Here is a 27,103-nt window from a genome sequence, read left to right as displayed (position 1 = left end):
CCGGACCACAAGTAGTCAGATGTAGGGCAGACCTGAAGAGGCGGAGAGTAGAGATAAAGCTTAGCCCGCACGTGACTCCACATTTCTCAGTTTTAGTTGGATTTTTTGTTGTTGTTGTCGTCGCTGTTGTTGTCTCGGGTCGTGTTTGTGGATCAAATTTCCCATTTTTTAAGTTTAATTTTTTTTTAGATTTGATAAATCTAAAGAGGTTGTAAGATTATCAGGTTGGAGTACTGGAGTTTCTCCAAATAAACAAGAGAGAGATCCTGTTATCAGATTCAGGCTGCAGAGACACACCCATCTGTGTAGCCTGGAGCCACATCTATTACAAAAGTGCAGGAACGTCACAATGGCACATTAGAAACACCACCTAAATAGACGCTGAGTGTAAAACGTGGGTGTTGTATAGATAAACATTTAAGGTATGATACCTGATGATGTGGTTGGTTATATGTAGTTTATTAAACATTTTAAAACCTTCCTGGTTAAACATCCCTGGTGAATTTCTCTTCTCTTCATTTGTGGAAGCTGAGAACATTTGTGCTTTTATTTATTTATTTATTTTAAAAATCCATTTATCTTTAATTCACAAGCTAATCTGGGATATTCTGAGATAACCACACCCTTGAGAGAACGAGATTATTAACTCCCGGAGAGAGAGAGAAAAAAAAAAAACGCCATTTAACATTTACGTAGAACGGAAGCCAAAGAAGACATAGTTGTAATGACTTTTTAAATGATAACAGGCTAATTATCACATCATTATGAGATAAATATTTCCTTAGACTATTATCTTGTAATAATATGTTAGTCGTTATCCTGTTCTATTGAGCGAATGAGCTGTAAACACCAAATATAGATTACAATTATGGCCTCTCTTGGCTTCCGTACTTCGTTATCTTGAGATGATGCAAGAAACAAATTTTGATTTGGAGATAACGGCATTAAAAAAAAAAGGCTAAATGAAGCATCGGTACTTTAACGATTCTCTGATAAAGACATAATAGTGGTTGTAATCATGTTGCAACTTTTCACAACCAAAAATTCAGGCAAGAAGAGTAAAATGACAACATCTTACAAAGAACATATAATAGGATGTTTCACTAAATGTAATTAAAAAGACAAGGATAAAAGATCTGAATTGCTCTGCACTCCGTTTGTGTCCCTTCTGGTGAACATATGTCTGAGCACAGTGCCAGCAGAGCTCACTAAAGCAGCCCATGTGTCCAACCCCAAATAGTTTTCCGAGGTTGAATCGGTCTGTGTGACTTAAGGTGTTGCTCGAATGTCTTTCAGAACTCATCTTTTGTGTGAGGAAACTGCTGGTGGGGATGTGCTAACATCGGCTAAAATAGGTTAAACAAGGACAGTGTAATCAGACAGAAATCATCCGCAAGCCTTGTTAGACCATAATGTAGGCTAATCAATACCATAATTAGGTCCTGAAATGGTCGTCATTGTTTGGACGCCACGGTCCAATGCCTTTGTCTCTTGATATATAAGGTAAAGTTGCAGTAAGTGAATGAAAGTCTGCTTCATGTATGATTAACCGCTTCGCCCAAAGGACGTATTTCATGATATTCTGGCTCATAAACTCATTAAAGCTGGGTCGGGTTGCTGTGTTTCATCACATGCTGCAGCTCTTCTGTATGTGTTGTCTCCCTTCAAGGACAGATCTAATTACTGTTGTCTCAGGTGCTAGAAATGAGATGTCATTCGGATGGTCGTAACTCAGAACTGCAGCTCAGCCAGAGGTCTGCAGGGATCGACCGCTCCCAGCACAGAGAATTTACCACTTTGGCACGCTCCCACTATGGCCTATTTCACAGAGACTAATAAGCCTTTTTCTACCCTCATTAAATGCAGACGGGAGCTTCAAGCCTGCCACCTGTCTGCATATTTTTAACTTAAAACATTAAATCTCCAAATCTTCCAAAAAAAAAAAACAAACTTTCGCAAGATGCTTTATTGGACTCTGCATTATTCCCCGTTGCTGATTTGTAGGCTTTACTGTTTATGTTATATATTACAATAACAATACATCATATAAATGCTGCTGCAATTTTGTCATATACAGAATATAGGCCAGTAGACCTTGACATTCCCATTCCAGTGTCTAATCAATATGATATTCTGTGTTGAGGGAAAGATTTTTATTGATGTTTATTGTTGACAGACACAATTTACAATTTCAGTCATGCTTCTTTGCTCTCTTATTAATTCATACAGATGATACATGTGGATTACATACCCATCTTTACAATTATAAGGATAACAAAATACTAAAATGAAGGTGAGAGTCTACGTGAGATGGTTTTGTGAACAGTGGATGATCATCTCTGCATTCAGTGATTTAATGTCGCACAAGACTACAAGCCCATATGAGGGCGGAACAAATGACATTCATCAAAGATACACTTTGGAGGTTAAAAGGAATTTTTGCTTTGGTCTGGAAACCTCACGAGATAGTGAGCCTACAACGAGATCCCTCCAAATGTCGCCGCGCCTCCCTCTATCTCTCACGCTCAGCTCGCCACCAACACCAGCCATCTGAATTAGCCACCTATGCTAGCCATCCAAATTAGCCACCTAAGCTAGGCTACCCTAATGAAGAGCTTGGTTTTCGATCGAAGCTCCTTTTCCAGCCACACAGACCAAGGTAGATCCTTAAAAATAGATTTTGTTTTTTTTACGGAAAAAAAAATAGCCAACTGTCTTGCTAGGAGGCTGATATTATGGGACATAAATCTTAATGCTAAATATTAAGCAAGAAACAGTAGTGGGTTAGCTTAGCTTTGCATAAAAACTAAAAACATATGAAAAAGCTCTCTTTGGTGTGTCCATTTTACAAGTACCTCTTTAAGCCCAATAATTAGAGAGTTTTGCTTTATGGGTCTGCCGTTATGCACCATCTTACCTTCAGTTTTGAACAAAACCCAGACATTAGTTCTCCTTCCCTCCATAGCTTATGAGCCTAGCTAATTCTATAATGTTACTGACACGCTTAAAATGTTCATGCTAAGTTAAATTGATACCACAACCTCCTGCTTATATGCTCACTTTTATCGATTTAGAACATGGACAATAAGAGGCTAGCTAGTTTTGAAAGTTACAAATTGAATTAAATCAAAGTTTTTGCAAACCTACGAGATGTGTTTTCTTGCTAGGAATGATATGGTCATGATGAGGACGAACGTTATCGCACAAACTATGAAGCAAAAGGCAGCAGCAGGTGAGCTTAGCTTAGCATCAAAATGGAAAAAGCTATCTCTGTCCAACCTTGCGCCTCTGAAGCCCAATGATAGCATAATTATTAGATTCTAATTACTATTTTTAGTATTGATTTAACCAAAAATATGAGCCAGCGTCTCTAAGTTAGCGTCTCTTCTTTATGTAAGGCTGGCTAACAAGCTACTAGCTGAAAGAGTTAATTGCTAAAGATTGTTAAAGAAAGCCATTTAGCATAATTCCAACATTATTTGTTTAAGAAAAAAAAAGGAAATATAGTCAAGACATCGATATGGTCTTTCATGCTTAGTTGGGATGCACAACATTTGGGTCATGCTAATGCACATGAACATTTTAGAAGTAATCTCATTCTCAAAAAGCAGTGACTTAACATCAACATGGGCATACAAATACTTGGAGAGGTTTGGAGGGGGAAAAAAACACATTTAAAGCATTCATATGTTACTAATGCACAGCAGTCAACACAAACATTTCTACAGTTTGTCAGATATTTGAATGGCACAAACAATCAGAGACGAATTGGTTAGTAAGCACCACGTAAATATCTGTTGAACTCAGACAGGTACAATTGTTTGACAAGAGAGGAGAAACTGCTGGTGAATATTCCTGTTAAAATTGATTAAAATGTGAGTTCAAAATGTCTCCGCTTTTTCTTGTGGTTTTATAGCGCCATACCACCAACAATGTCATATCATTACAGCTGCATACATATTCACATCGTTTAGGTTGTGCTGAAAAAAGTATGTTGGTAAAATCTTCACGTCCCATAATTCACTTTATTTACAGTTTAGCCTTTTTACATAGTAAGAGATGGCAGCTGACAAAAGTCTCCAAAGGGTTTCACAGATCATATATTGGAAAAGTGATGGAGAAAATAATCCTGCTGTTCAAAGTTAATCTCTCTGTACTGCAAATGCAGGACACATTGAGAACCCACCACATACCTTTCCACCAATCTGCCATTCCTCCCAACAATGAATCATTTTTTTCAAAATGATGCAGTAGGTGGCTTCAGACAAGCAGTGATTGTACTAAAATTGCAAAGTGTGAGGAGCATGCTTTCCAACTTTATCGTGGAATATTTGTTCCTTTCCAAATACGTAACGTCTTGACAGATCTGATTTCATTACTTTGAGTTGTAGGTTTTTCACTGCAGAAGAAGCCAGTCAGAGGTGCAATCAAAGCTGTGGAAAATTCAGAATGCTACGCCTTTAAAAGCAGAAACAAAAAAACAGCTTAGTTCATCCAAAATTGACCCCACAAATTGACTCTATTATCACCTCTAGCATAACCTTAAATTGACCATTAGCATTATAAAGCGTCACAATTCAACATGTCAAATGCTCCTTGGGAGTTGTAGTTTGTTTATGTACATTTTATATAGCTACTGTACAGGTTTGACTGGTTCAAAACACACACACACACACACACACACACACACACACATATATATATATATATATATATGTGTGTGTGTGTGTGTGTGTGTTTTCACACTCCCAGAGGCCCTAATCCCTAAAGCTCTCCCTACTTTGTTACTTTAAAACAACATTATTAATGCCAAATCCTAATAATGTGTCAATTCTGGCATAGGTTTGTAAAATATGACCATCAATGAGCCACCACACGTCGGTGGTGTCTTGGGGTCAGTCTGTTAGCCAGCAGACATGCCAGGGCAATGCCTCCAATCTGGGTAAAGGCCAGTCCCAACACAGTTGCAGCAATGTGGAAGACGTTGTCATTGACCAAGCTGAAAACTTTGCGAAAACAACCATGCTGATGGATCCCTGCAGCAATCACTCCTTCAATATCATCCGACAGTAGAGGTCGGTTCCTGCAGCCCTTGCGCCTCACGCAACAACTGTCTGGCAAGGACAACGAGCTGCCATTCTCGGGTGGTGGGAAGGTCATATGCTGTATGGCCCAGTCCGAAGTGAGCCAGTCGCGCCAACCTTCAGCTCCACAGCATTCCAGGGACCTCTGCAGGCTATCTAGAGCATCGGCACGGCCTTCATCCTCAGTGTAGCCTACCACTGCTCGCTGTAATCCGCTGCGAAACCCTCCAGCAATGTCTTCACGATAGAAGAGACCGGAGAGTCCTGCTGCCAAACCTGCTACAAGTGCAGCAAGTTGAAAGAAACCGTAAGCCCTTAGCACATACGGAAGGTTTGCCGCCACCCCGAGACAACCAAGGAATCCCCAGGTGGTGACTGCGGCACCCGTAGCCAGAAGAATGAGTGGGGCATTGGGGTATTTATTGGCCGACAGCAGCATGTAGTCCGCCAGTGAAATTTGAGCCCAAACACCCAGGGTGAACAGGGCCAAACCAGCTGCCCAAAAGAGGCAACTGAAGGCTAGAAGACCCAGGCGCAGGAGGTGCATGACTCCCACAGGGCGACAGCAAGGTGGGGCAGCGCCCACAGGTGGAGGTGCAGGGGGCGCCAGGGAGGCCTCTGAGCCCACGACAGACAAGGACAGACGTTGCTGCTGCTGGTGGAGCGGCTCCTCCTGCTCTTGATAGGGAGACAGCAGGTAACCAGGGATAGCTGATGGCCGCCGAGGAAGAGGAGGAGGAGTGAGGAGGTCGAGACCCCTTGGAGAAGACAGCCTTCGCACAGCTAGCTGCTCACGCTCCCAGTCCAAGGCTCGTCTGCTGGGACTCGGACGAATGGACAAGGAGTCGTAAGGCAGTGCAGAGCTCATGATGCCAGCTTTATCTACTCCCCTCACTCTATTTTACACACACCCTCTCCCTCTTCTTTCCTCTATCAGTACCTTCACTCTCCGGCAACACACAATCCCCCTCCCGCGTCTTTATGACTGGTTATTAATCCGCCACCAACACCTCCAACGTCGGCTGGACAGTAAATCACAATGATGGGTGTCGCATCGGGCTGTTATCTGCATCCGCAGCCACCTTGTTTCCATCCAATTTATCGGTTTATTTTGGGAGTCCTTTCCACCTGCATGGCCACCATTACTCGAAATTCTGTGGCTGATATCCACATCCCAGCATCTGCTTCCTTGCTGCTGCTCCTCGCTGTTGTTCAGACAAGAGGTGATTGCGGGGGGACGGACTGAGAACTCACCCAGGCACACCCTCTGTCGGTGGGAAGTAGACATCCATTCAAACTTGGCCAAACTTCCATTTGTGGAAAAAATGTGGATTCTAAAAAAAAATTAAAAAAAATACAAACAGTAAAGTGACGTGTTTGTAGCTTTTTTTTTCACTGGCTGACATGTTTTGTTTTGAAATAAGAGGAAAGGAGGCAGCTGGGCAACATGATTCTGTGGGTCAGTGCCAGTCAAAGACAGCAGATAGATTTCTGACACAACCAGATGTGGTAAGACTTTTTTCTGTCGTGTGAGGCATATTCAAAGTTTAAAAAAAACAACAACATTTTAATTATTTTTAAGTATAGCTTGCTGCAGTTGTTGTGTGAATATTAACATGTTTTTACTGCTGTTTGCCGCTTCTTCGACCTATACTTGTAGTGTCGACTGGGTTGTGGTGTTGATCCGGGATGTTGAGAAGTTTCAACATCCTAAATGGAACCAACGGGCCAGTTGAACCGATACTTTCCTCACTGAAAAATTTTAAGGGCTCCAAAAATTAGGTTTGACATTGTGGTTAAATTTGTGGTTAAATGTACTTGAACCAAGCTTAAATAAGTCTCTTAATTACTTCAGGTGGTTGTCAAAGGACTTATTAGTTTACGTTTGGAATTTTTTGTTTTATGCATCATTTCATTTCATTGTGAATATAGGTGATCATTTCTATGGCTTCTTTTCTATACCCAGAAAGCAGAAAAAAAGCAGAGTTTTGGGGGCAACAATGCTGCTTTTGTGCTGTAATTTCATGAATGCAAAAGGGCAATGTTTCCAGTTTTCAGCGGCATGAAATCACTGCCTAGTTCCTACATTTCCCATGATGCAACTCTGTACAGCTTCCTCCTGTTCCTGCCTGCCAAGTAAACGGCACATCAGTCAAACTCCCATCTGTTCAGAGATTTAAATACTGGCTTGCCACAGAGTTCTGTGACATCACCGGCTTTATTTTTCTAACAAAAAAAGCCACAGCCAAAGAAGACATTTGAACACAAGATTGGTAAGAAATTCTCTTTACATGTATTCTTTTCTTACCTAGCAGTGATAATTTGAAATATATTCAGAAACATACCTCCCCTGGTTAAAAATAGATAACCTTGAAACTTTGTTGGTCCCCAGTTATATATTTTTATCCCTGTCATTCCCTTTTGGCAGCGTCTCCCCTCCCATCGACCCTGAGCACGATCACAGCTAATTAAAGCCTCTCAGTTAATTAAGCACATTCAAATGCCTCTTTTTATGAGGAGAGCCATAACAGTGACATGATGGGAGAACGGGGAATACAGAAATAGGTGTGCAGATCCGCCTTATAGTCCTATACGACAGCATTAAAATGACTTACAGAAAATAACCCTTTTAAAAAGAGGCAAGCACAACCTACCACATATTTTGATTTCGTAAGTGTTTTCCATGTACATAGGCACATTTCATAACCTTATTATATATACAACAGACAGCACTATGAATTTCACCAGAGACAGCTGGAGGCCTGTCGAAGCAAAAAAAAAAAGATAATGTTTATGGTGTTTGTAATGAATTTTTGCTCAATAACCATCAGCTCTCTCTCACTTTAATGTGCAATCTTGACAGGAATGGCAATAAACCACCTGACACCTCACCGCAGCACTGTGGAAGTACAATTTCAGCGGTGTTGGACCAACTGAACAGGTCTAGACAGCAGGAAACCCTTCTGAAAGAGAATTCAAATTATCTCAAGCTAACCTAGTATTTGTTGTACCTAAACCCGACTATGGGTCTTTACTGTAGTCTAAATGCTAATTTTGCTGCCTAATTCCAGCCAAGTTTTGTTTTAATGCCGGAATCCTGACCGGTGAGCTTTGTTATTAAATGTTAGTTTTGAATTCTAAAGCTAACCAATGACTTTTGCTTTGCTGTCTCTGCGCCAACCAACAAACTTAAGAGTCAAATGCAAACAAAGCAATTTTTAAGCTAACCGGAGTTTTGTTGACCAACATAAACCAAGATATTTTGCATTGGAAGGCTAGTTTTGCTGGCTAAAGCTAACAAAGTAGCCTTTTGATTAAACTGAAACACAGTTGGTGGATCCTGAGTATATTTCCCTTTGAGTCCATTTTATACATTCTCCTCGATAAATGCTGCTGTTGGAAAGTTCAACACTTTCCCTTTTAGAGCAGCAGCTTAAAAGTCTGACATGTTGAACCTCCTCTAAGACTTTGATTTAAAGAAAGCGCTAAATCCGTCCGATAAAACGCTGATGTCAGATATGCTAGCCATCAACATGTTAGCACGCTAACATTTGGCCTTATACAATAAGGTTTATAGGAAAGCCATTAGCTTTGCAGATAATTGGTTAGTTATCAATTTATTTGTCAGGAGAAGAAAGTTTACACAATTTATCCAAAGTGAGGTATGAATGTCTCAACCTTATGCCACCTTCTATCCACAGATCTCTCAACTAAGTTCACTTTTTTTTTTTTAACAGCATTGAGATATTTTGCGATACTTCGCTTCCATCATTTGAACCTCAAGTGTATTTGCACAACACATTATTACAGTGACGACACGAAAATATACAACATTTCAGGTGGGAAACCATTTCAATTCATAGTTTTTTTCAATCCTGAGTACTGAAACATGATTTAAATTTTACTACAGTGAAGGGGAAATGTATATAAAAAGCATTTATGTTTCAATGTAACATTATTTTTGTAAAAACAACAAAAAAAATCAACTTAAAAGGTCAAGGCTGCAACAGAAATAAACTCCCACCATTACGCCACATCTAATGTCACGTGACATCAGGTATCAAATAGTTATGGAAACCTGCTGTTTCTACTTGTCAGAATATGATTTAGTTGCTAAAGCTATTTTTCTCCTCTCTAACCACTAAGATAGATTCAGTTATTTACTCAATGATTCGATTGCTCAGGCTGAATGGAGATGGCCGAATGTGCTACTTCCATCCTGTGTGTCTCCATGTGTTTCTGCAGCTTTGCCTTGGATGTGAATGTTTTCCTACATTGCTCACAGTGCGGCTTTGGCGGCTTCAACTCTAAATGGCTTCGCTTGTGCCGCGCCAGCTCCGACGAGCCCTTGAACTTGAGCTCGCACATGTCACAGCGATATGGTCGCTCCCCGGTGTGAATCCGCTGGTGCAGTTGAGCCTCGCTGAGGGTGAGGAAAGATTTTTCGCAGTGGCCACAGGGGAACGGCCTCTCCCCGGTGTGAATGAGATTGTGTCGGGTCAGTGCGTACGGTTTAGTGAAGCCTTTCCCACAGTAGGTGCAGGGGTATGGGCGGGCACCAGTGTGGGAGACCATGTGGTCCTGTTGGGATTTCTTGCTCTTGAAATGTTTGTCACACTGAGAGCAGGAGTAGGGCCTGTCATCCAGATGTGACCTGTGATGTTTGGAGAGCTCTCCCTGAGACAAGAAGCCCTTCCCGCACTGGGAGCAGAGGAATGGCTTCTCCCCAGTGTGCATCCGCTCGTGTCTGGCCAGCACAGATACCAGAGTAAACCTCTTGGGGCAGTGGGAGCACTGGAAAGGCCGCTCGCCCGTGTGAACATGGAGGTGTTTCATGAGCATGAAACGTAGCGAGAACTGTCTGTTGCACTGGTTGCATTTGTAAGGTCGCTCCCCCGTGTGGGTGGACAAATGTCTCTTCACGTCCGACCTCCGAGTGTATGTCTTGTCACAGTGCGGACACTTAAAATGACGCTTCACCAGATGCATTTGTCGGTGCTTGGAGCGTGCTAACAGGGAATCAAAGCCTTCCCCGCACTGCTGGCAGATGTAGCGTTTGCTGGTGACATGGGACTTCCTGTGCTCCAGCAGGTCATCGGCACAGGCAAAGCTCTGGCTGCAGATGGAGCAGATCTGAGGGAGCCGGCTCTCCTGCGAGTGGGACTTCTTGTGGTGGACGGTTAACAATCGGAGGTTGGCGAAGTTGCTCTTACACAGCTGGCAGGTGAAGGAGATGGCCACATTGTGGTACTTGCTCTCATGCTTGGCCAGATCCCATGAATGCTGGAAGGTTCGGTCACACTGTGAGCAGTGGAACGGTCTTTCCCCAGTGTGGGTAAGCTGGTGTCTCCTGACGTCGGATGTACGAGTGAACGTCTTACCGCACGTTTCACACGTGAGGGCTTTCTCTCGGCTGTGGGACGGGGAGGCGTTAACAGAGCCGTCTTTAACGTTCTGATGATCAGCCTCTCCTGTTTTGGTCAGCTCTGCATTTCCTTTGGGAAAAAGTTTAATCGATGTAAAAATGTCATCTGTGCTGGAAGGAGACGGTGTGAATTTGACTCCTGAGAGATTCCTGTATACTTCTGTCCGAACGCTCTGCATGTGAAAGTGAGGCGGGCTGTTTACGTCGGCGTCGTGGAAGGGACACCGCACGCAGCTGAAGATGATGGAGGTCATCTCGTCAGACTCTCCTGCAATTACAAGGGAAAAATATGAAGGTCCCTCTTTGTTAAATACTTATCTTTCATCATGTCAAAATATTACCACTGTCGATTTCTTTGATCACAGAGGGGGCAACTGACACATCCGGCTGGTTCCTGGTGAATAAAATCAAAAGATGTCGCTTATTAATTATGCTTTTGGAAATTGTGAGTTACAAGGACATGCAGTTGTATGGTACTTCACTATGAAGTAGAAAAGAAAGTAGCAGGTGGTGCAAATTATCAATACTACCATATATCATAATACTTCCTTTATGATGTCGATACACTGGTGCCAAAAAGGGATACTTGAATTAAATTAAAAACAAGAACAAAAACAAAAAAAAATCAATAGGTTTGTCGTGTTAAAGAAGCTCTAAGATTCATCTCAGTTCACCCTTCTAGGAAATATACTTAAGCTTTCTGGCCTAAATGCAGTACCGATCACATCTTGATGAAAAAGGTGGAACAACAGCCAGAAGCCATTAGCTTTGCTAGGCAGAAAAAGGAGAGAAATTGGCCAAAAGAACCTATCGAGCTTGCTAATTAACTTGTTATATCTCATTTTATTTGATGATATACAACAAGTCCACTTGAGAGAAGCTCTTTGTTCTACGCTAGGCTAACCAGATGCTAACTCAGCCGTAGCTTTCCATCTCAAAAGTGAGTGAGAGGGAAGAGCAAAGAGTGTTCTTCATCTTCGAATCCAACTCTTGCCCAAAAGTTGTCCTCACATCCATAAATCGGTAAATATCTTTGGATCACGAGACACAGCTGGAAGTCAAATGTGAACCAGCCCAAACTGTTATTTTACGAACTGCCAATGAATAAACACACTATAAAATAAATGTACTTTTAAAAAATGGTATTAAAAGAGGTTTCAAGAGGTTCAGAAGTTGTACATTTTGGGCTCTCCGCTGAGTTCTTTCATCTCCTGTCTTGCTGAGGTCTTCATCTGCAGACGAGAGGACGACCTGCGCACGTTCTCTGGGGATGAAGACTGCTGGGTTTTAGAGAGTTCTGTAGTGTCATCATCACGGGAGAGGAATCCATCTTCATGCCTCAGCTGTGTGACGTAGTTCACATGGATCTCATTGACTTCAGGCCAGGAACAATCCTTCGTATCAACCACCGGGTTTTCTCCAGGCTTGGGCGTTTGGTTGTTCAGCTCATGTTCTTCCCCTGCTGTGTTTCCACATTTATTCTTTCCCGTCAGTATATCTTGACCGAGGTTTTCCTTCCTTAATGCAAATGTTTTCGTCAGAGTTTGCAGAGCTTTCGCGACCTCCACGGTTTCACCCGTTTCTTCAGCTTTGGAGCCGGTCGACTCCCCGTCGCCGGCCACGATTTCCTCCTCATAGAAGTCGGTTTGATCTTGTTCTTCATTAGTTTCTTCGGTCACCTCAGACCCTCCGACCTCAACTTCGGCGTAGACCGTCACCACCCTGTACTGATCAGCCCCGACTAAAGTCAAAGGGTTTGTCACATTGGCGTAGTTATGGATGGACTCCAGATCAGCAGAGATATTCTTTTTCTGCGAGGGAGGAATGGATAAAGCAGACATGATGGAGGTGCCGATGGTGGACGAGGGGCCATCTGTAAAGAAAGACTGGTAAATGGTGGGGAAATATTCTTTCATGGTCTTGAAATAGGACTTTTTTTTCTTATAATAATAAAAACAAAAGAACATTTCCCAATCTGTCAGAAAGGTGTGTGGGAGAAGAGCACGCCAACAAAAAAGATCCCAAAAAAAGGAATCTAGTTCTGATGAGCCCACAAATGGGAAAAGCAGAAATCTTTACGTTTGAGAAGCCGCTTCATAATAAGTCTACTCACGGGGCATTTTCAATAATCCCAAACTCTTGTAGTGTTTGAAGATGAAGTCCAGCTCTTCAGGTGTGGACTGAATGCATTCCTCCAAAACAGAAGGAGTCGATCCCAGCCAGGCTGCGGTCTGTAGTCACGGTAACTTCTTGGTTAACTTTCATACGTCTCGCACGGGTAAAAACAACAGTTAACATCTCAGTGACTGGGCTACACACCTGTTTAAGGTCTGGTACTGGCAGCAGCTTCTCCAGTTTTGTGAGCAGCTCCCATAATAACACATTCAGGGCAGCGTCATATTGTGGCCCGTATTCAACTGGGAAAACCTCCTGTTAGCACAGAAAAATGTCAGTTTAGACAGGAGTGCTCTTTCGGGATGATTTCAGAGATGAAAATCGGTCAGACCTGGAAGAAGTACGCTCTCTCAACTGGATTTTTCAGCAGGCTTTGAACAAGCGCAATGAAAGTGCTCTCCGTTTTTGTCACCTCTGGGTCTCTGTACTACCACAGACAGCAGTACGTGAGCCACAACATTCTCGGAGGATTAAACACATAACACATAATTATTTGTATACAAACAGGTGTGTCTTCACTGCACTTACATCTGTGTTAGCGGAGGTGAGTGGGAATCGCTCCAAATTAGTTTGGATCACTTGAGAATCAACAGAACCTTTACCGGAACCTTTGCATAGCTCCAAGATCAACTGAAATATGAAGAGGGAAAGTGAAAATATAACTGTGATGAACTTTTTGCAGTTTATGAATTTTCAGAAATCATACCGACCCTTGCTCTCAGGCCCAGAAGAAGCTGGGCTCTCTGTTTGTGGTTTACCAATCCAGGAAACGCCTCGGTAACCGTAAATACAAACTCCTGAAGCTTACTGTAATTCATCACATCTTTCTGCTTCACCAGCTGCCACATAGCAGCAGACCACAGCTGTAAGGGAGGCACCAGGAGGCGAAGAGATGAGAGAGGGAGGCCTGGATCTGGTACATAAAATGTGCAATATGAGACATCATCTATGGAGGGCAGTAGAGAATTTGTAAAATCAGACAGAACTCTTTAAAAAATTAAAAGTTATTCAAACAATCATTTCTATTTCTGATCTCATTCTGAATTAAGTTTTAATACAAGTTGCCTTTAGTTAAATCAGAACTCTGACACCTTTACCAACTGTGTACTTGCAGCTTTAATGTGATATATTTAAACTTACACTCTGTACAGCAGTGCTACATATTTCGGTTATCAATTTACAGGAAAATTTAAAAAATATATTATTTAAAATGTGAATTTATTCCCTCAAAATCAAGACACAACAAAAACTGGCTGCAATACTGGCTATAATATTCAAGACAACTTTAAATAGACGGGCCCGGCTAACTGTTTGGCTAACATAAACAGAAACTGTGCTAACCTAATTTTGGAATAAATTGTGTAAATACATACGAGTCATTTTCTCTCTGGGTTCTAGAACATCCATTTATACAGCCGCTCTTCCTTAGAGTTGAAAAATAGAACAAAACTAAAGTTATCTGTTTTTCATAGCTAACATGCGCTGCTGGTACGCAAACGTCCGTTTTCTGATGTCTTCAGGGGGGGGAGTTTCCGTTTTTCAAAATAAAAGATTCAATGTGTGTATTAATCCTATTTATGAGATAAGTTTCACCTCCATTAAATTAACCATTATAATAAAAGCTCAACTAATAGCACCCTTCTATCTGTTTTACACACATTTGAATTCATGTAACAACTAATATTGATTTATGTATGAACTTATCGCTTTTTGTGGGTCGGTCAGAGCTCCTTGTTCTGTTGGGTCTAATACATAAACATCACGGTAATTTTGATTTTTGTTTTGTTTTTACAATTAATGATAATTCTGCCATGTCAGAAAACATGGTCGGATGTTTCTCTTCACTTGTAGCTTTTGAGATTTCAAAATAAAAGGTCATCAAGCTCACGTTGCCGCGGAAGTTGTTGATGATGTCAGCACGTCAAACCACACATTTCCGTGTCACATGACACATTTCACAGCGTATATGCTTGTCCTCTAATTTCTGTCATTTTTACGCATATAAATGCATTTTAAAAAACAGAACCGACGCTTTAATCTGTAGTTTTATCATGGACGAGGACGGACTTCCGATTGTGGGCTCCGGCGTGGATCTTACGAAGGTTGGTGGCGTGTTAACTTATTAGCTTCCCGAGGAAATGTGAAGATTTATATTGCGAAAATATCTAAAGTTCTGCTTCTGGTTCCTTTTAGCTGGTTTACCCTTTCGAAACTAGTCAAAGAGCGTGCAACAAATGGAGTCATGCACAAAAAAGTGATTTGTATTCATATAAATATTCCTAACATGGGTTAAAGCATTAAAAAATACTTAAATACGAAAAGGCTAACGAGTTAGCTAGCTAGCTACCTAGTTAACTGCCCTTTTGACACATTTGTGAGTCCTTATCTGTGTTGGAAGTGTGTTCTACAAAAAAAATGTTGATTTTGTATAATGTTTTGTATCTGTTGAGGATAAGATACACGTGCGTGTCACATGATAAATACTTGCAAAGTGAGTTAGAAGCTGAGGACTTCATAGTAAGGTTAGTCTGGATGGAGCTCAGGATGTGGTTGAATTGTTGTGTATATAAAAGATACATTACAAAAGTCTTTTTCTAGAATTGCGGTATTTTTTGTTTGAAGTCATGTCATGTTTTCTTTTGATTGATTATATTTTCTTTTTCTCTCAGGTTCCTGCTATTCAGCAAAGAAGGATCGTAGCGTATCTCAATCAGTTTATCGTTCACACAGTTCGGTTCCTGAACAACTTTTCCACAGTGTGTGAAGAGGTTTGTTCTTTTACTTTTATCTCCGTTATTCTCGTCTCTCCTGCAGTTGTGTGTGACCCTGAATTCTCTCTTTTCTTTCACGCAGAAACTTTCAAACATATCACTTCGCATACAGCAGATTGAAACCACTCTTTGTATTTTAGAGGCCAAGGTGAGATCTGCTGCCATTTTTGATCTTCCTCTCTTCATGAACTCGATGTAATACCGTTGTGCTTTGAACAGTTGTCCTCCATTCCCGGACTGGACGACGTCACGTTAGATGGAATCAGTGAGAACCAAACTGTTCAGACAAACGGACCCACCGCTACCGGTCAGAGTCAGGCCGGTGGTCCGCCGGCAGGGATCCTTCCATCTCCAGAGGTAGATCACATGAAACTCACACAAATTGAATTGTAGTGTTGTTTGGTTAGGCTCCGGCTTAAAGTCCACACAAGTCCTGATTCTGATACGCGGTTATAGTTTTATTTAAAGGCACAGTGTGTAAGATTTAATGGCATCTTTTGGCAGCAATTCTTTACAATGTTTAGTACAATATACTTCTGTTACTGTATAATTTCCTGAAACTAATGATTCATGTGTTCTGAGTTAACTTGACCAACTTCCACGACCCCTGTCATGCTGCGTCGCAAAGTTAACCACGCTACAGTTATCTGGGTCAGTACAGACAAAAGCGAGGTCCAGAATGATGACAGGAGATTAGGTTTGATCCGTATCTCTCGTATGTTATGAGGGGCAATACAAGGTCGCTGGTTAATAGACACACGAGGAAGGAAACGGGTGCACTTGAGTGAATTCTCTCGACTCGGTCGCTAAGACTGATGACTTCAGGAAGGTTCCCATGGCCAGAAATAGATATGAAAGGAAACAAACAGGTTGTGGGCGATAAATTGATTGTATGGAATCACGTTCAAACTACATAACCAAACTGTGTGTCATTTGCAGCCTTGTGATTTCTACATGGCCTCCAGACCTTCAATCACATGTGACTGAACCATTAATTCCTCTTTCTTAACTGTTTTTGAATAACTGCTAGTTAACAAAGTCACTTCCCTGCATGGATCAGGGTAGTTTCTCTGATTCTGACTCGGTTTGCGTTTGTTCAGGCGAAGACTTTGTCTTGTGAGAATCTGATAAATAAAGAAAAGAGGGACGGTGCAATCTACAACTTCACCACTAGATGTCAGTAAATCATTTACACTCATCTTTAAAATGTGAAGACTTGTCAACTGAGGCGGTGCGGCTCAGGAGGTAGAGTGCCTGTCTAGCAATTGAAGAGTTGCTGGTTCAATCCTCACTCCCCCCGGTGACCATGTCGAAGTAACCTTGAGTAAGATACTGAACCCCTAATTGCTCCCGATGGCCCTGCTATGGACTGGTGACCCAACCAGGGTGTAACCTGCCTCTCACCCAATCATCGCTTATCTCAATGGATATGTAGTATAGAAAATGGATGGATGGATGTTCAATAAAGACATTTTAAAAGTGTAACAACCCTCATTGATGTAAATCATCTCCTGTGCTGGTATTTGTCTTAACCAATGTGTCACAGGCTGTCCAGAGCGCTCCAGAGGTCGCGTCCACGCAGAAAGCTGAGGAAGAAACTAGGAATGTCATGACAGTGGCCAAGGACCCGCGCTACGCAAGATACCTGAAAATGGTTCAAGTGGTGAGGATTTCATCACTGTGACAGGAGGTGGCTGGGAACCAGCATTACCTCGTTCTGTGTGCTAACACGCGGTCTTCTGTCACAGGGGGTTCCGGTATTGGCTATCAGAAATAAAATGGTCCTTGAGGGTTTGGATCCAAATATGCTTGAGTGAGTTTTATCGCTATGAAACCCAACAGAGTTAGAGATGGTTATCCAAAATAGAATATTTCAAGCTAACTGATCTTTATTTTCCTTTTTGTTTTGTTTTTTGCAATCGTAGCACGCCAGATGCTCCCGTACCTGACGGAGGGGCGAAGAGCACAGAAGACGTGGATGCCAACAGTTCTGATAGTGAATCATCTTTCAGTGACTGAAAACTCTTCTCTTCTTTCTTCACCACAAAACGTCCTGTACAGGCCGTCTCTCGCCATCTTAAGATCTCTTCACACTCACAAAGTGACGGAGGCCGCGAAGAAGATGTGAAACAGGAAGTTTGACCGCTAGCGATTGTAATTTCAGTGAGAAGCAGCTGAAATGTTTCTCTTCCAGGTCCGTCAGCGACCTTTGCGTTTTGATACATCATTAGCATTCAGAGAAGTGTTGTTTTTTTTTTTTTTTTTATAAAAGAGGGGTGAATAACAAGCGACCCCAATGGTTAGCAACCACAGATTCTTAGATAGTGGCAGTAGCAAGTAGGTTTTTTTATTTTTTTGCTAAACCAGTCCTTCGTAGTTAGGGTTTAGCTTGTGTGAACGTGAAATAATCACTCATCAGATGGAAGTTTTGTCTGTTTTTTGTCTGGCCCGGTCCAGACGAAATGTAAATACTGTAAACGTTGACAGCGTACATTGTAATTTCAAGAAGAATAAATCTAATCTTCTGCAAATTCACTGTATGTCACAGTAGCTGTTTGATTTGAAGGATTTGCTATGAATCAGTTGCTAACGTACTTCCTGCTCAAAGATCATTTACTACAAACTACCTTCTCTTTGAAGTACTAGTATCTGGTCACAGCGATAGCTGACTGCAGTTCATTTTGTGTTGTATTGTACATCCTGTCTTCAAAACAAAAGCACCGCTTTTGTTCAGAGCATCTATGGCGTTTTATGTGTCTCGCTCCGTAGCTAGCCAGCCATTATTTAGACAGTCTTGGGTGTCCGTCCAGCTTCGTAGCTCTCTGAAGAGATGCAGTGCATTATGGGACACCTGAGGGTGAACACAAGATGCACAAAAGTCCTCGAGTCTGGCAAAATCTAACACAAAATTCATTCATGCTCTGCATTCGGTGCGTATTAAATGTGATATGACATCACGGATTGTAGGCTAATAGGCTGCCCAGAACATCGCTATGGACTGCAAGGAAATGAATCATTTTTAGATGTTTAGGCTTTATAACCTTCCTCGGAATGCTTGAATTACCCATTTTTCAACAGCTGCTGTGTACAGAAAAAAAAAATCCCCGGTGATTGTCATGGAAATGAGCTACATCCAAAATAACACACTGATGTCTTATTGCAGGATATAGAGCATTGAGCGTTTGGAGGATTGTAGCTTGTTAACTACCACAGAGAAACCAAGGAATGTCTTCAATGAACTGATCCGGAATGTGCCACGTGTGGCCGGTTTTGAGGAGAAGCAACGGGAGCAGTTTCAGCCTAAAGCGTCTGACACTTGGTATTGTTAATGTAGATGATGCTGAAGCCCGAAGTGCTAGGTAATAATAAAAAGAATAAGGTTTGTCATGTCATATTTGTTGAATTTTGTCAAGATTAAATGTATTGCGTATATTCAACTTGCACAACCAGATAAAACAATGTGATATTACACTAAAATGTCAGCAAAAAGTTTGGAATATGTGATTTTTTTGGCCTGTAATTAAAAACTCAAAACAAACCGTGACTGTCTGGTATTTTTATTTTTCCGATGAGCCGCTGCCGTATCTTCATGAGCAACACAAGACAATGTAACTGACGAACACATCAATTGTAAATGCAGAATCTGTAGTGGAAAAGTTAATTATTTGTTGCTCTGGTTCACCCAAGTGGTTTGTCTTTGGAAGACTACGATACGAGGAGGCATCGGACAGCAATTCTAGATTAAACTGATGTGAACGAAGATGATGCATAAAGCTGAGTATTTCTTAGAATATGTGGGAGGAGGATGTAGAACTAAATGAAAATAATTTCAGCATCATGGCAGTTTTTCCACGATTTCATCACTTCCTGATTCATTTCTAGATATTTATCTTTTAGTGTTTTGGTGTCTTTCTGCTAGTTTTTGGGTTTATTTCTTCTTTTATTCAGGTGGAAGAGTAAATTGCGACTACTTTTACAATAAATAGTCTTTCGGTGAACAAAATATTTCATAAATCCATCAAACTCTAAACAGCAGACACAGTTCCCCTCTCGGGGCCAAACCCGAGTGCTTCAGCTTGTTCTCAAGTTCCACGTTCCTCATTCAGTGAGGGGTGTGGAGGTCAATCTAAGGCCTGAGCTGCAGGAGGTGGACAGAAACTGGAAGTGTAGCAGCATAACAATGACTTCAAAGTCAGCGCGAGTGACTTTCTATATATTTATATGTGGCCGTTTGCGTCAAAGCTTAACTATATTTCATACTTTGCGTGATCGGCCGATGAAACAAAGCGGTTTAGAGTGATATTTTCTTTGACAAGTCCTAACACTTTCTTGCAACTCAGCAGTTCCCTTTGCAAAATCACAGAAAAGACAAAAATTAGTACAGAAAAACAAGATTACGTACATTTGACACTTTACAATCAGAAAACAACATTGAAAGCCCTTTAACGTCCACCTGATCTGGGATTAAGCTCCATTTTTAATCCAAGCATTGACTAGTACGGAACGTCAGTCTAATCCTGTTAAACTGACAACAGCTTCCTTTGATATTTGTATTTTTCAGAGTTTTACCGTAATATTTGTTGAAATACTTCGGTCAGTATGTGACATTTGTACTGACAAAAGTCGTCATGAGTTTTGTCATCCCGCCACATGGATAGCAATCATGTGTCAGTAACTTCTCATATTCTCGCGGGTCCAGCAGAGATGCGTCACGCTGCTGCTGCAACGGTCATGCAAAGTGCAAAATGACATTCGACTGAACAAAGGCATCAATCCATGCATGTTTAAAAAAGATTTTTGGTCATATCTATATATATGTTAAAAAAAAGTATAAAAAATACAGGTTATAGTTGTGTGTTGTTGTTTTTTTGTAGTTCTTTTTTTTCTGGAGTGTCCCAGCTGACACACGTAGTTGTACAAAATGTATAAATAACATAAAATCTTCAAATTCAGTCAGGTGATACAAAACAGTTATAAAAGGCTAACAGTGTACTATACACACACACACAAATATATCTGAAAATACTTCTTTTTTTTTTGCTGGCAGTTGATCAAGAGTCTTCATATTCAGTCCTCACACGTAAGGTAAACAGCTGCAGGGAAAGCAATGAGAGAGAGTGTGCAATGGAAGGGATGCATGGAGTGAAAATGGTGTTTGACGGGGAAAAACAATGTGAAACTCACTTTGAAATCGTCGATGTACGTCAGGAAGAAGCAGACAAAACTGAAGGCAACAATCCACTCGCACACGGCGCTGGCTAAATGGAAGGGATAATCCTGCAGGGGGGGAATCGGACGAGGAAGTAACAGTTTTAGTGTTCATGGGTTAATCTGACAAAATATTTACACATTAAAACTGATTCATATATGTATTTGTTTTGAAAAATGTAATAAATAAATAAATAAATAACAGATTCACATATTTATTTTGTCTTGTAGTCCAAACCCCAAAAGCATTCTGTTTGTGATCACTTAAGAGTCAGCTGTCAAATGGGTGTACACCTGGTGGTACCTCGGAGTACTGCAGGTGATGTGTAAGACTTAAAGAAACGAAACAATAAAACTGCAGTGGTCAGCACTGTGGCCTCACAGCAAGGAGGTTCTAGGTTCGAGCCCCAGCTCCAACATGGGATCTTTCTGTGTGGAGTCTGCATGTTCTCCCTGTTCCTGTGTGGGTTCTCTCTGGTACTCCAGCTTCCTCCCACAGTCCAAAGACATCAAGAGGGGACGAGGCTGATTGATACTCTAAATTGACTGTAGGTGTGACTGTGAGTGTGAATGGTTGTCTGTCTCTATGTGTTGGTCCTGTGATGGACTGGTGACCTGTCCAGGGTGAACCCCGCCTCTCACCTGAATAGGCTCCACCCACCCCCCCCCCCCCACACACACACAACCCTTAACAAGATAAGCAGTAGAAAATGGATGGATGGACAACCAAACTTTGACTAAGAATCTGGGTCTTGAATAACTGTCAAAAATAATTACGCCATAAATTAACGTAACACGAGCAGCCAGCGCCCTCTGCTGACACACGTGGAGAAATAGAGGACGCTGGTGCATTCAAGTCCGCTCAAGAAGAGAAACACCGCTGTTACAGGATTTCTGACAATGTGTTTTTTTTTTTAAACATGAAGTAAAAAGACAGCTCACTTGGTTTTTTCTTACTTAATTTGTGCCAGACTGACTTGATACACAAAGTGTTACTCTGCCGCCGAATAAAATGATAATATTTCAAAAGAAATTAAGAGATACAGTGTATTAAAAGAATCTTTTAACTCACAAAACCATCATATACAATGATTGGCAGTATAATTTTTTTTTAAATCTAAAAATATCTATTTTTTATTTATATTTTTGTGGCTGGAGGGCAAATTAAACCTTGTGTGTGTGTGTGTGTGTGTGTGTGTGTGTGTGTGTGTGTATTTCATGCTTTCTGGACCATGTTATTTTATCTTATCTGTAGTGGGAATTCCAAGCTTGCATTTTGCACCTGCATCGAAGCGCTACAAGCTAACGGGAATTTCCCGCACACTCATTTAAAGTTACAGAGCGCCGGAAAAGACTGTGGTGCTTTAGAGGAGGAATGAAGGAGGAAGCGATTACCTTGTCCCCCGGGTCTCGGTGTAGCTTGAGATGTTTCACAAAAAAAGCACAGATGACGGCTGAGAAGCTCATCAGGAAAAGTAACAGTCACATGATGAGACAGATAGGAAATCGACCACGTTGCGATCATTCATTCCATGTAGAAGTATTCGGGTTTCCAGAGAAGGCAGAACATCATCAAATTAGCGTGAAAGGATACTGGGGAAAAACGCCACCAGCGCAACGATGGCGACACTCAGTCGGATTCGGCACATGTTCATGGAGGATCCATAGGGATGGGCGTGATAGGATATAGCAGCCTGGAGGATGAGGTAGACGACACCGGGGACGAAGAAGAGTAGGGCTCCTATATCGTGAACAACCTCCACTGCTGTTTCCTGCCGACAAAATAATAATAATAATAATAATAATAATAATGATAATAATAATAAAAATAATTTTAAAAAAGATACAAAAAGTAAAGATCCTGTCACTTTTCTGTCCCATGCATACCTGGAAAGTGGCTACGATGCTCATGCCCAGACAGGACAGCAACCCCAGCACAAGAGCAGATTTATTCAGACGTGGACTCACGACCCTCGTTTCCTCACTCAGCCTCTCCACGAACTTGTACCTGGCATATATGGTGGCTATTCCTGTGAGAACCACAATAAATACCCAGTCGTTTAAGGTCTTGACATGCATGGATAAGGGAAATTCAAACCAGTGCAAGAACGTTATACAGAAAGAAACGTCATCGGTTCATGATCATAATCCACCAAAGAGTGTGTTTTTTTTTAACTTTTGAGGAGACTTTTATTTTGAAAAAACTGTTCACGCCACTGTATATCAGTAAGCTGATGAATTTATGGGACAGATAGGAGCTGGAACAAAGGACAAACATAAACCAGTTTAAAAAAAAGATGTACAAAACTGGTTTATAGATTTCTTTCTACTCCTTTTGGTCGTCATTTTGTTTTTCTTGTAAAACTTGTTTTTTTTCTAGTCTTTTTTTTTTAAAATTGGCCCCAAAAAAGTTATTTCAACTTTGCCCCCCCCCCCCCCCCATATTACATCCCTGTATTTCCTCTTTCATTTTCTCTGACTGCAGAAAAGTGAGTGTCATCGCTAAGAGGGAAGTAGTTTTCTCCCATGGGAAAACCCATTCTTGCCTTAAAAAAAGGATCAATCATTTCATGCATAAGAAACAACAACAGCATCAACACAACACTGCAGATATTCAAAAGGGTGAGAATAAAAATACCTGCGCAAGCAGAAATGAACGCCATCAGGCCAAAAATGCAGCTCTCCGGGGGGTTTGCGCCCGTATCACTGTGAAAGGAAAAAGAGACCAGTTCAGCACCCACACCTCCCACGTCTGTGACTCGTGTTCGATTCATGTTTGAGTTCCACTTTAATGGCCTCCTTGTTTTTCTCATTAACATTTTTTTTTAAAGGTGCAGAAAACAAAGTAAGTGTACATTAAAACCCTCCACCCTAAACCAACCCACCACCACGTAGATAATTTACCTCACGTTACAACTCAATTCCCCCCAGTCATGTGCATGTGATGCTACGGAGACCTGGAGGGACCATATAGAAAAAAAAGATAGATACAGATATGTATTTTGTGCAGACATGTTCTAGCTGGTTCCCTCAACCTAATTCATTTGAGACTACGAAATATTATTCCCTCCCACAATTTTAGACTCTGAAATAACTCAAATGAGGGAACGAGTCTCATTTTGTGGCCACAAAATAATGAAACGGAGGGCACAAGTTACATCTTGTGGCCTCAAAATAATAAACTTGAGGGAACAAGCAGTATTTTGTGGCCAGATATTTATGTGATGTAGTATAAAAGTTGGATCTTTTGGCTACATTAAAAAAAACACACTCACATTTAGAGTGACACACAACTAAAACCAGGAAGTTTAAATTTATTGCAAGTTTCTTCTATCTACCACAGCATCTAAGACACGTCCGCATATGGAACTTTAACACCAAATATTTGACAGCCCCCCCCCCCCCCACCCCACACACACACACACACATAAACACATACACACATATTCACACATACACACACATGTCCTCCTTTGGTATAGAATATGTATATTTTCAAAGAGTGAAGTGAGAGCAGGAGTTCTAAAGCTCTGGTTCCTAGTGAGGAGGTGTGTGTTGAAGGGTTTGGGTACCAGCCAAGCCTACGTGAGGGAAAACGAAAGTGAAGCAGCCCGTCTGAACTTGTCCTCAGCTCTCTGCCACTACCAATACTTTTATCAGAAAGTTAAAATTCTTCCCTGACTCGCGAATAAAACTCACCTGATGTAGGGGAAGATGACGTCTACATCTCGTCTGAAGAGCGCAATAATGTAGGAGATGATAAAAGTGCTGGAGGACCAGCTCACAAGAAAGATGGGGAGGAGGCAAAGTCCCTGCGTGAATCCGGACATCTTCTTTGACCCGCAGCAGCTTCCACGCAGATCACGGAGCCATAAAACATCCAGAGGTGAAGACCGGTGATCTTCTTCCCCTGCAGCCGGGAGATGAGATCTCGAGTCTGTTGCCCACAGTCACAAGTTGTCAGGGTTTACTGTAACCTCTTCCCTAAAACGACCCCGTGTGGGCCGGACTATGCAAATACAACCTCCCGTATCATCCAACCTCCTTCCTCCGGGGAAATGATTATTCATCTTAACCGTGTAACTCTTGCAGCTTCCCCCGACTGTTGCTTCATAGAAAACATAAATCCTCTCTGTGTATCAACCGTGAAATATGAACAACTCATGGAGTTCAAGTTGCGTGATCGCATACAGCAGAATAAAGCTGTAAAATACATCTTTTTCTTTTATTATTTGTTGTTGTAAATATTTCGATGGTTTTAAAAGAAACATGGAAAGTTTGACCCGTGATTGAGGTCCAAGTTTTGACACTTTGAGTGAAGTTGCTCTCAAATATCAATGTAAAGGAGGTTTGTCAAGGCCAGAGGTTTCTTGAGAAACTGTTTTTAAGGGCTGCACAACAATGTAATAAATCATTTAAACAACATGGAACAATGGAGCTAAAGAGGAGGAGGAAGAGGAGGAGGAGATACCTGCATTTAAGAGGACAGGGAGGATCTGCCAGGAGGATCTGAGTCATATGACCTGTGTCAGTTCTACAAAAAAAAACACCTCGACTTTGGTTTATGACCTCCCTGATTAGCAGTGACAGCAAACGCAGCGTGGGTTGGTATGTAAGAAGGCACGCGCAAGGTATTATTGTGACTACAGATAAGCAAATTGTTTGAAACGCACAGAAAAATAAGCTAAAACAGACGCAGTTTAAAGAAGGTTCCAGGTTTTAGTCCCAGCTCCATCACAGGGTCTTTCTGTGTGGAGTCTCCATGTTCTCCCTGTCCCTGTGTGGGTTCTCTCTGGTACTCCAGCTTCCTCCCACAGTCCAAAGACATCAAGAGGGGACGAGGCTGATTGACACTCTAAATTGACCGTAGGTGTGTCTGTGAGTGTGAATGGTTGTCTGTCTCTCTGTGTTGGCCCTGCGATGGACTGGTGACCTGTCCAGGGTGAACCCCGCCTCTCGCCCGTAGATGCTGGGATAGGCTCCAGGCCCCCGCGACCCTTACTAGTAAGGAGTGAGCGGAAGATGACGATGGATGGAGATGCAGTTTAAGTGAGGAATGTGTGGGGAGACTAGCAGGTGCCCGGCTGGACTGAGCTGAGCTTTGTGTGTCCACGAGGGTTTAATCTCACATTTTTTTAGGTCAAACTCGAGCTTCTGGCTCCTGTGGACGCCCTCGTTCACGACCCCAGCGTGAATATGAAACTCAGAAATGCTTATCTGTTTAGATTATATCATAAGTCATTTTTGTTGGATTTGTTTTTTTTCCCCATTAAAGAAAACTAGGAGTAGGAGTAAAGAGTACAGAGGATGAAGCTGGAATCCTGGGATATTTCACGGGAGCTCACGTCCACAGGTTCTTTTCTCACGTTTTCGCAGAGCCTTTAGAAGCTGTCAAGTCTCTCTTTTGGCAGAAGCATTGAGAAATTGTTGCTTTATTAGGAGACGTCTCTCATGGAGTCCCGACTCAGCAGAGAGGTAGTTTTTTTTGTTTTTGTTTTTGTTTTTGTTTTTGCTCCAGAACTTTCTGGAATTCCTCAATGGAGAAGGTGCCAGGGTTCATCGCTAAAGCTTTCAGTTTCCTCTGTTTTCTTTTCTCCCCGTAATTTGTTAAATATTCTTATCCGTTACTTAAATTAAATAGTATTTGTTGTTCGTATTATCTCGTGCTGATTATGGGAAGTTTATTCTTGTGTATCAAGCCTGACAAAAATGATGGTGCACAACAGTTTCTGATTTTACCGTACTAAGTAAAATGTTAGAATATCTTTGCTCGATCACTTGTATCGTGCCTCATTTAAAACGGAGTAACTGCAAATCTTTACAGAATGCCTCATTTGCTTCGTGTACTGGTACTTTCAAAGAGTAAAAGAATACTTTAAAGATTTTGAAGGAATTTGGTCATATGCTAAGCTAGCTAGCTAGCTTAGCATATTTTTTAATCACCTTTTCACAAAATGCTGGTAAGAGGTTGTAGGAGTTGTTGCTGATCTTTTTGAGTAACAGATTCTTGTGTCGTAAGATACAATTTAGTGACTGTGTTTGCTTTATGCCTTAGAAACAATTAAACAATACAGGGGTGGGTTTTTTATATCTTGGATATAAATGAATGCATAGTTGGTTCAAAGACAAAACAAGGAAGTAAAGCAGGGGAAAGGGGGGGGGGGGATGCCGGGAATAGAGGATGGTATAAAGAGGAAAAGTCAGCAAACCCTTTGTCAAAAAAGAGGGATTTAAACATCAATTCAAAGTGGACAGAATTTCATGCATATATAAGTGCACACACACACACACACACACACACACACACACACACACAAATATATCAACACACAATACAAAGCACTATGTAATGTTGTTCCTCTATAAAGAAAGTTATTATTATTATTATTATTATTATTGTAATTATTAATACATACTTAATTACATGCTCATGTTGAAAG

General features: G+C 41.4%; 4 protein-coding genes across 5 annotated transcripts; 1 reads left to right on the top strand and 3 right to left on the bottom strand.

Moving 5' to 3' along the window:
* Positions 1-4,772: 4,772 nt before the first annotated feature.
* On the bottom strand, positions 4,773-6,204 carry LOC147262770 (tetraspanin-7-like). Its single transcript, XM_086202447.1, has one exon. The coding sequence runs from the start codon at positions 5,950-5,952 to the stop codon at positions 4,861-4,863; it is 1,092 nt and encodes a 363-aa protein (XP_086058573.1). The 5' UTR covers positions 5,953-6,204; the 3' UTR covers positions 4,773-4,860.
* Positions 6,205-8,917: 2,713 nt separating this feature from the next.
* LOC147262769 (uncharacterized) lies at positions 8,918-14,290 on the bottom strand. 2 transcript variants are annotated; one of them, XM_086201933.1, is made up of 9 exons: positions 14,058-14,290; positions 13,395-13,630; positions 13,213-13,314; positions 13,016-13,111; positions 12,829-12,939; positions 12,623-12,740; positions 11,689-12,382; positions 10,851-10,903; positions 8,918-10,777 (listed from the first exon to the last, which is right to left on the bottom strand). In XM_086201933.1, the coding sequence occupies exons 1-9, from the start codon at positions 14,089-14,091 to the stop codon at positions 9,249-9,251; spliced, it is 2,973 nt and encodes a 990-aa protein (XP_086058059.1). In that variant the 5' UTR covers positions 14,092-14,290; the 3' UTR covers positions 8,918-9,248. The 2 variants fall into 2 exon arrangements, with proteins under 2 accessions (XP_086058059.1, XP_086058060.1); XM_086201934.1 differs by having other exon boundaries at positions 13,395-13,597; positions 14,058-14,288.
* A 319-nt stretch (positions 14,291-14,609) lies between these two features.
* On the top strand, positions 14,610-17,990 carry washc3 (WASH complex subunit 3). The gene is made up of 7 exons (XM_086201932.1): positions 14,610-14,786; positions 15,354-15,452; positions 15,538-15,603; positions 15,675-15,812; positions 17,002-17,118; positions 17,204-17,268; positions 17,381-17,990. The coding sequence occupies exons 1-7, from the start codon at positions 14,736-14,738 to the stop codon at positions 17,472-17,474; spliced, it is 630 nt and encodes a 209-aa protein (XP_086058058.1). The 5' UTR covers positions 14,610-14,735; the 3' UTR covers positions 17,475-17,990.
* Positions 17,991-18,998: 1,008 nt separating this feature from the next.
* On the bottom strand, positions 18,999-24,657 carry dram1 (DNA-damage regulated autophagy modulator 1). The gene is made up of 7 exons (XM_086201931.1): positions 24,363-24,657; positions 23,302-23,369; positions 22,551-22,693; positions 22,258-22,435; positions 22,059-22,117; positions 20,640-20,732; positions 18,999-20,548 (listed from the first exon to the last, which is right to left on the bottom strand). Exons 1-7 carry the CDS (start codon positions 24,491-24,493, stop codon positions 20,507-20,509), a joined length of 714 nt encoding a protein of 237 aa, XP_086058057.1. The 5' UTR covers positions 24,494-24,657; the 3' UTR covers positions 18,999-20,506.
* Positions 24,658-27,103: the final 2,446 nt, after the last annotated feature.

The sequence above is a fragment of the Aulostomus chinensis genome, chromosome 4, assembly GCF_037954235.1.
Source record: "Aulostomus chinensis isolate RoL2024-O1b breed Wild chromosome 4, RoL_Achi_v1.0, whole genome shotgun sequence".
Lineage (NCBI taxonomy): Eukaryota > Metazoa > Chordata > Actinopteri > Syngnathiformes > Aulostomidae > Aulostomus > Aulostomus chinensis.
This window is presented reverse-complemented; position numbering and strand designations above follow the sequence as displayed.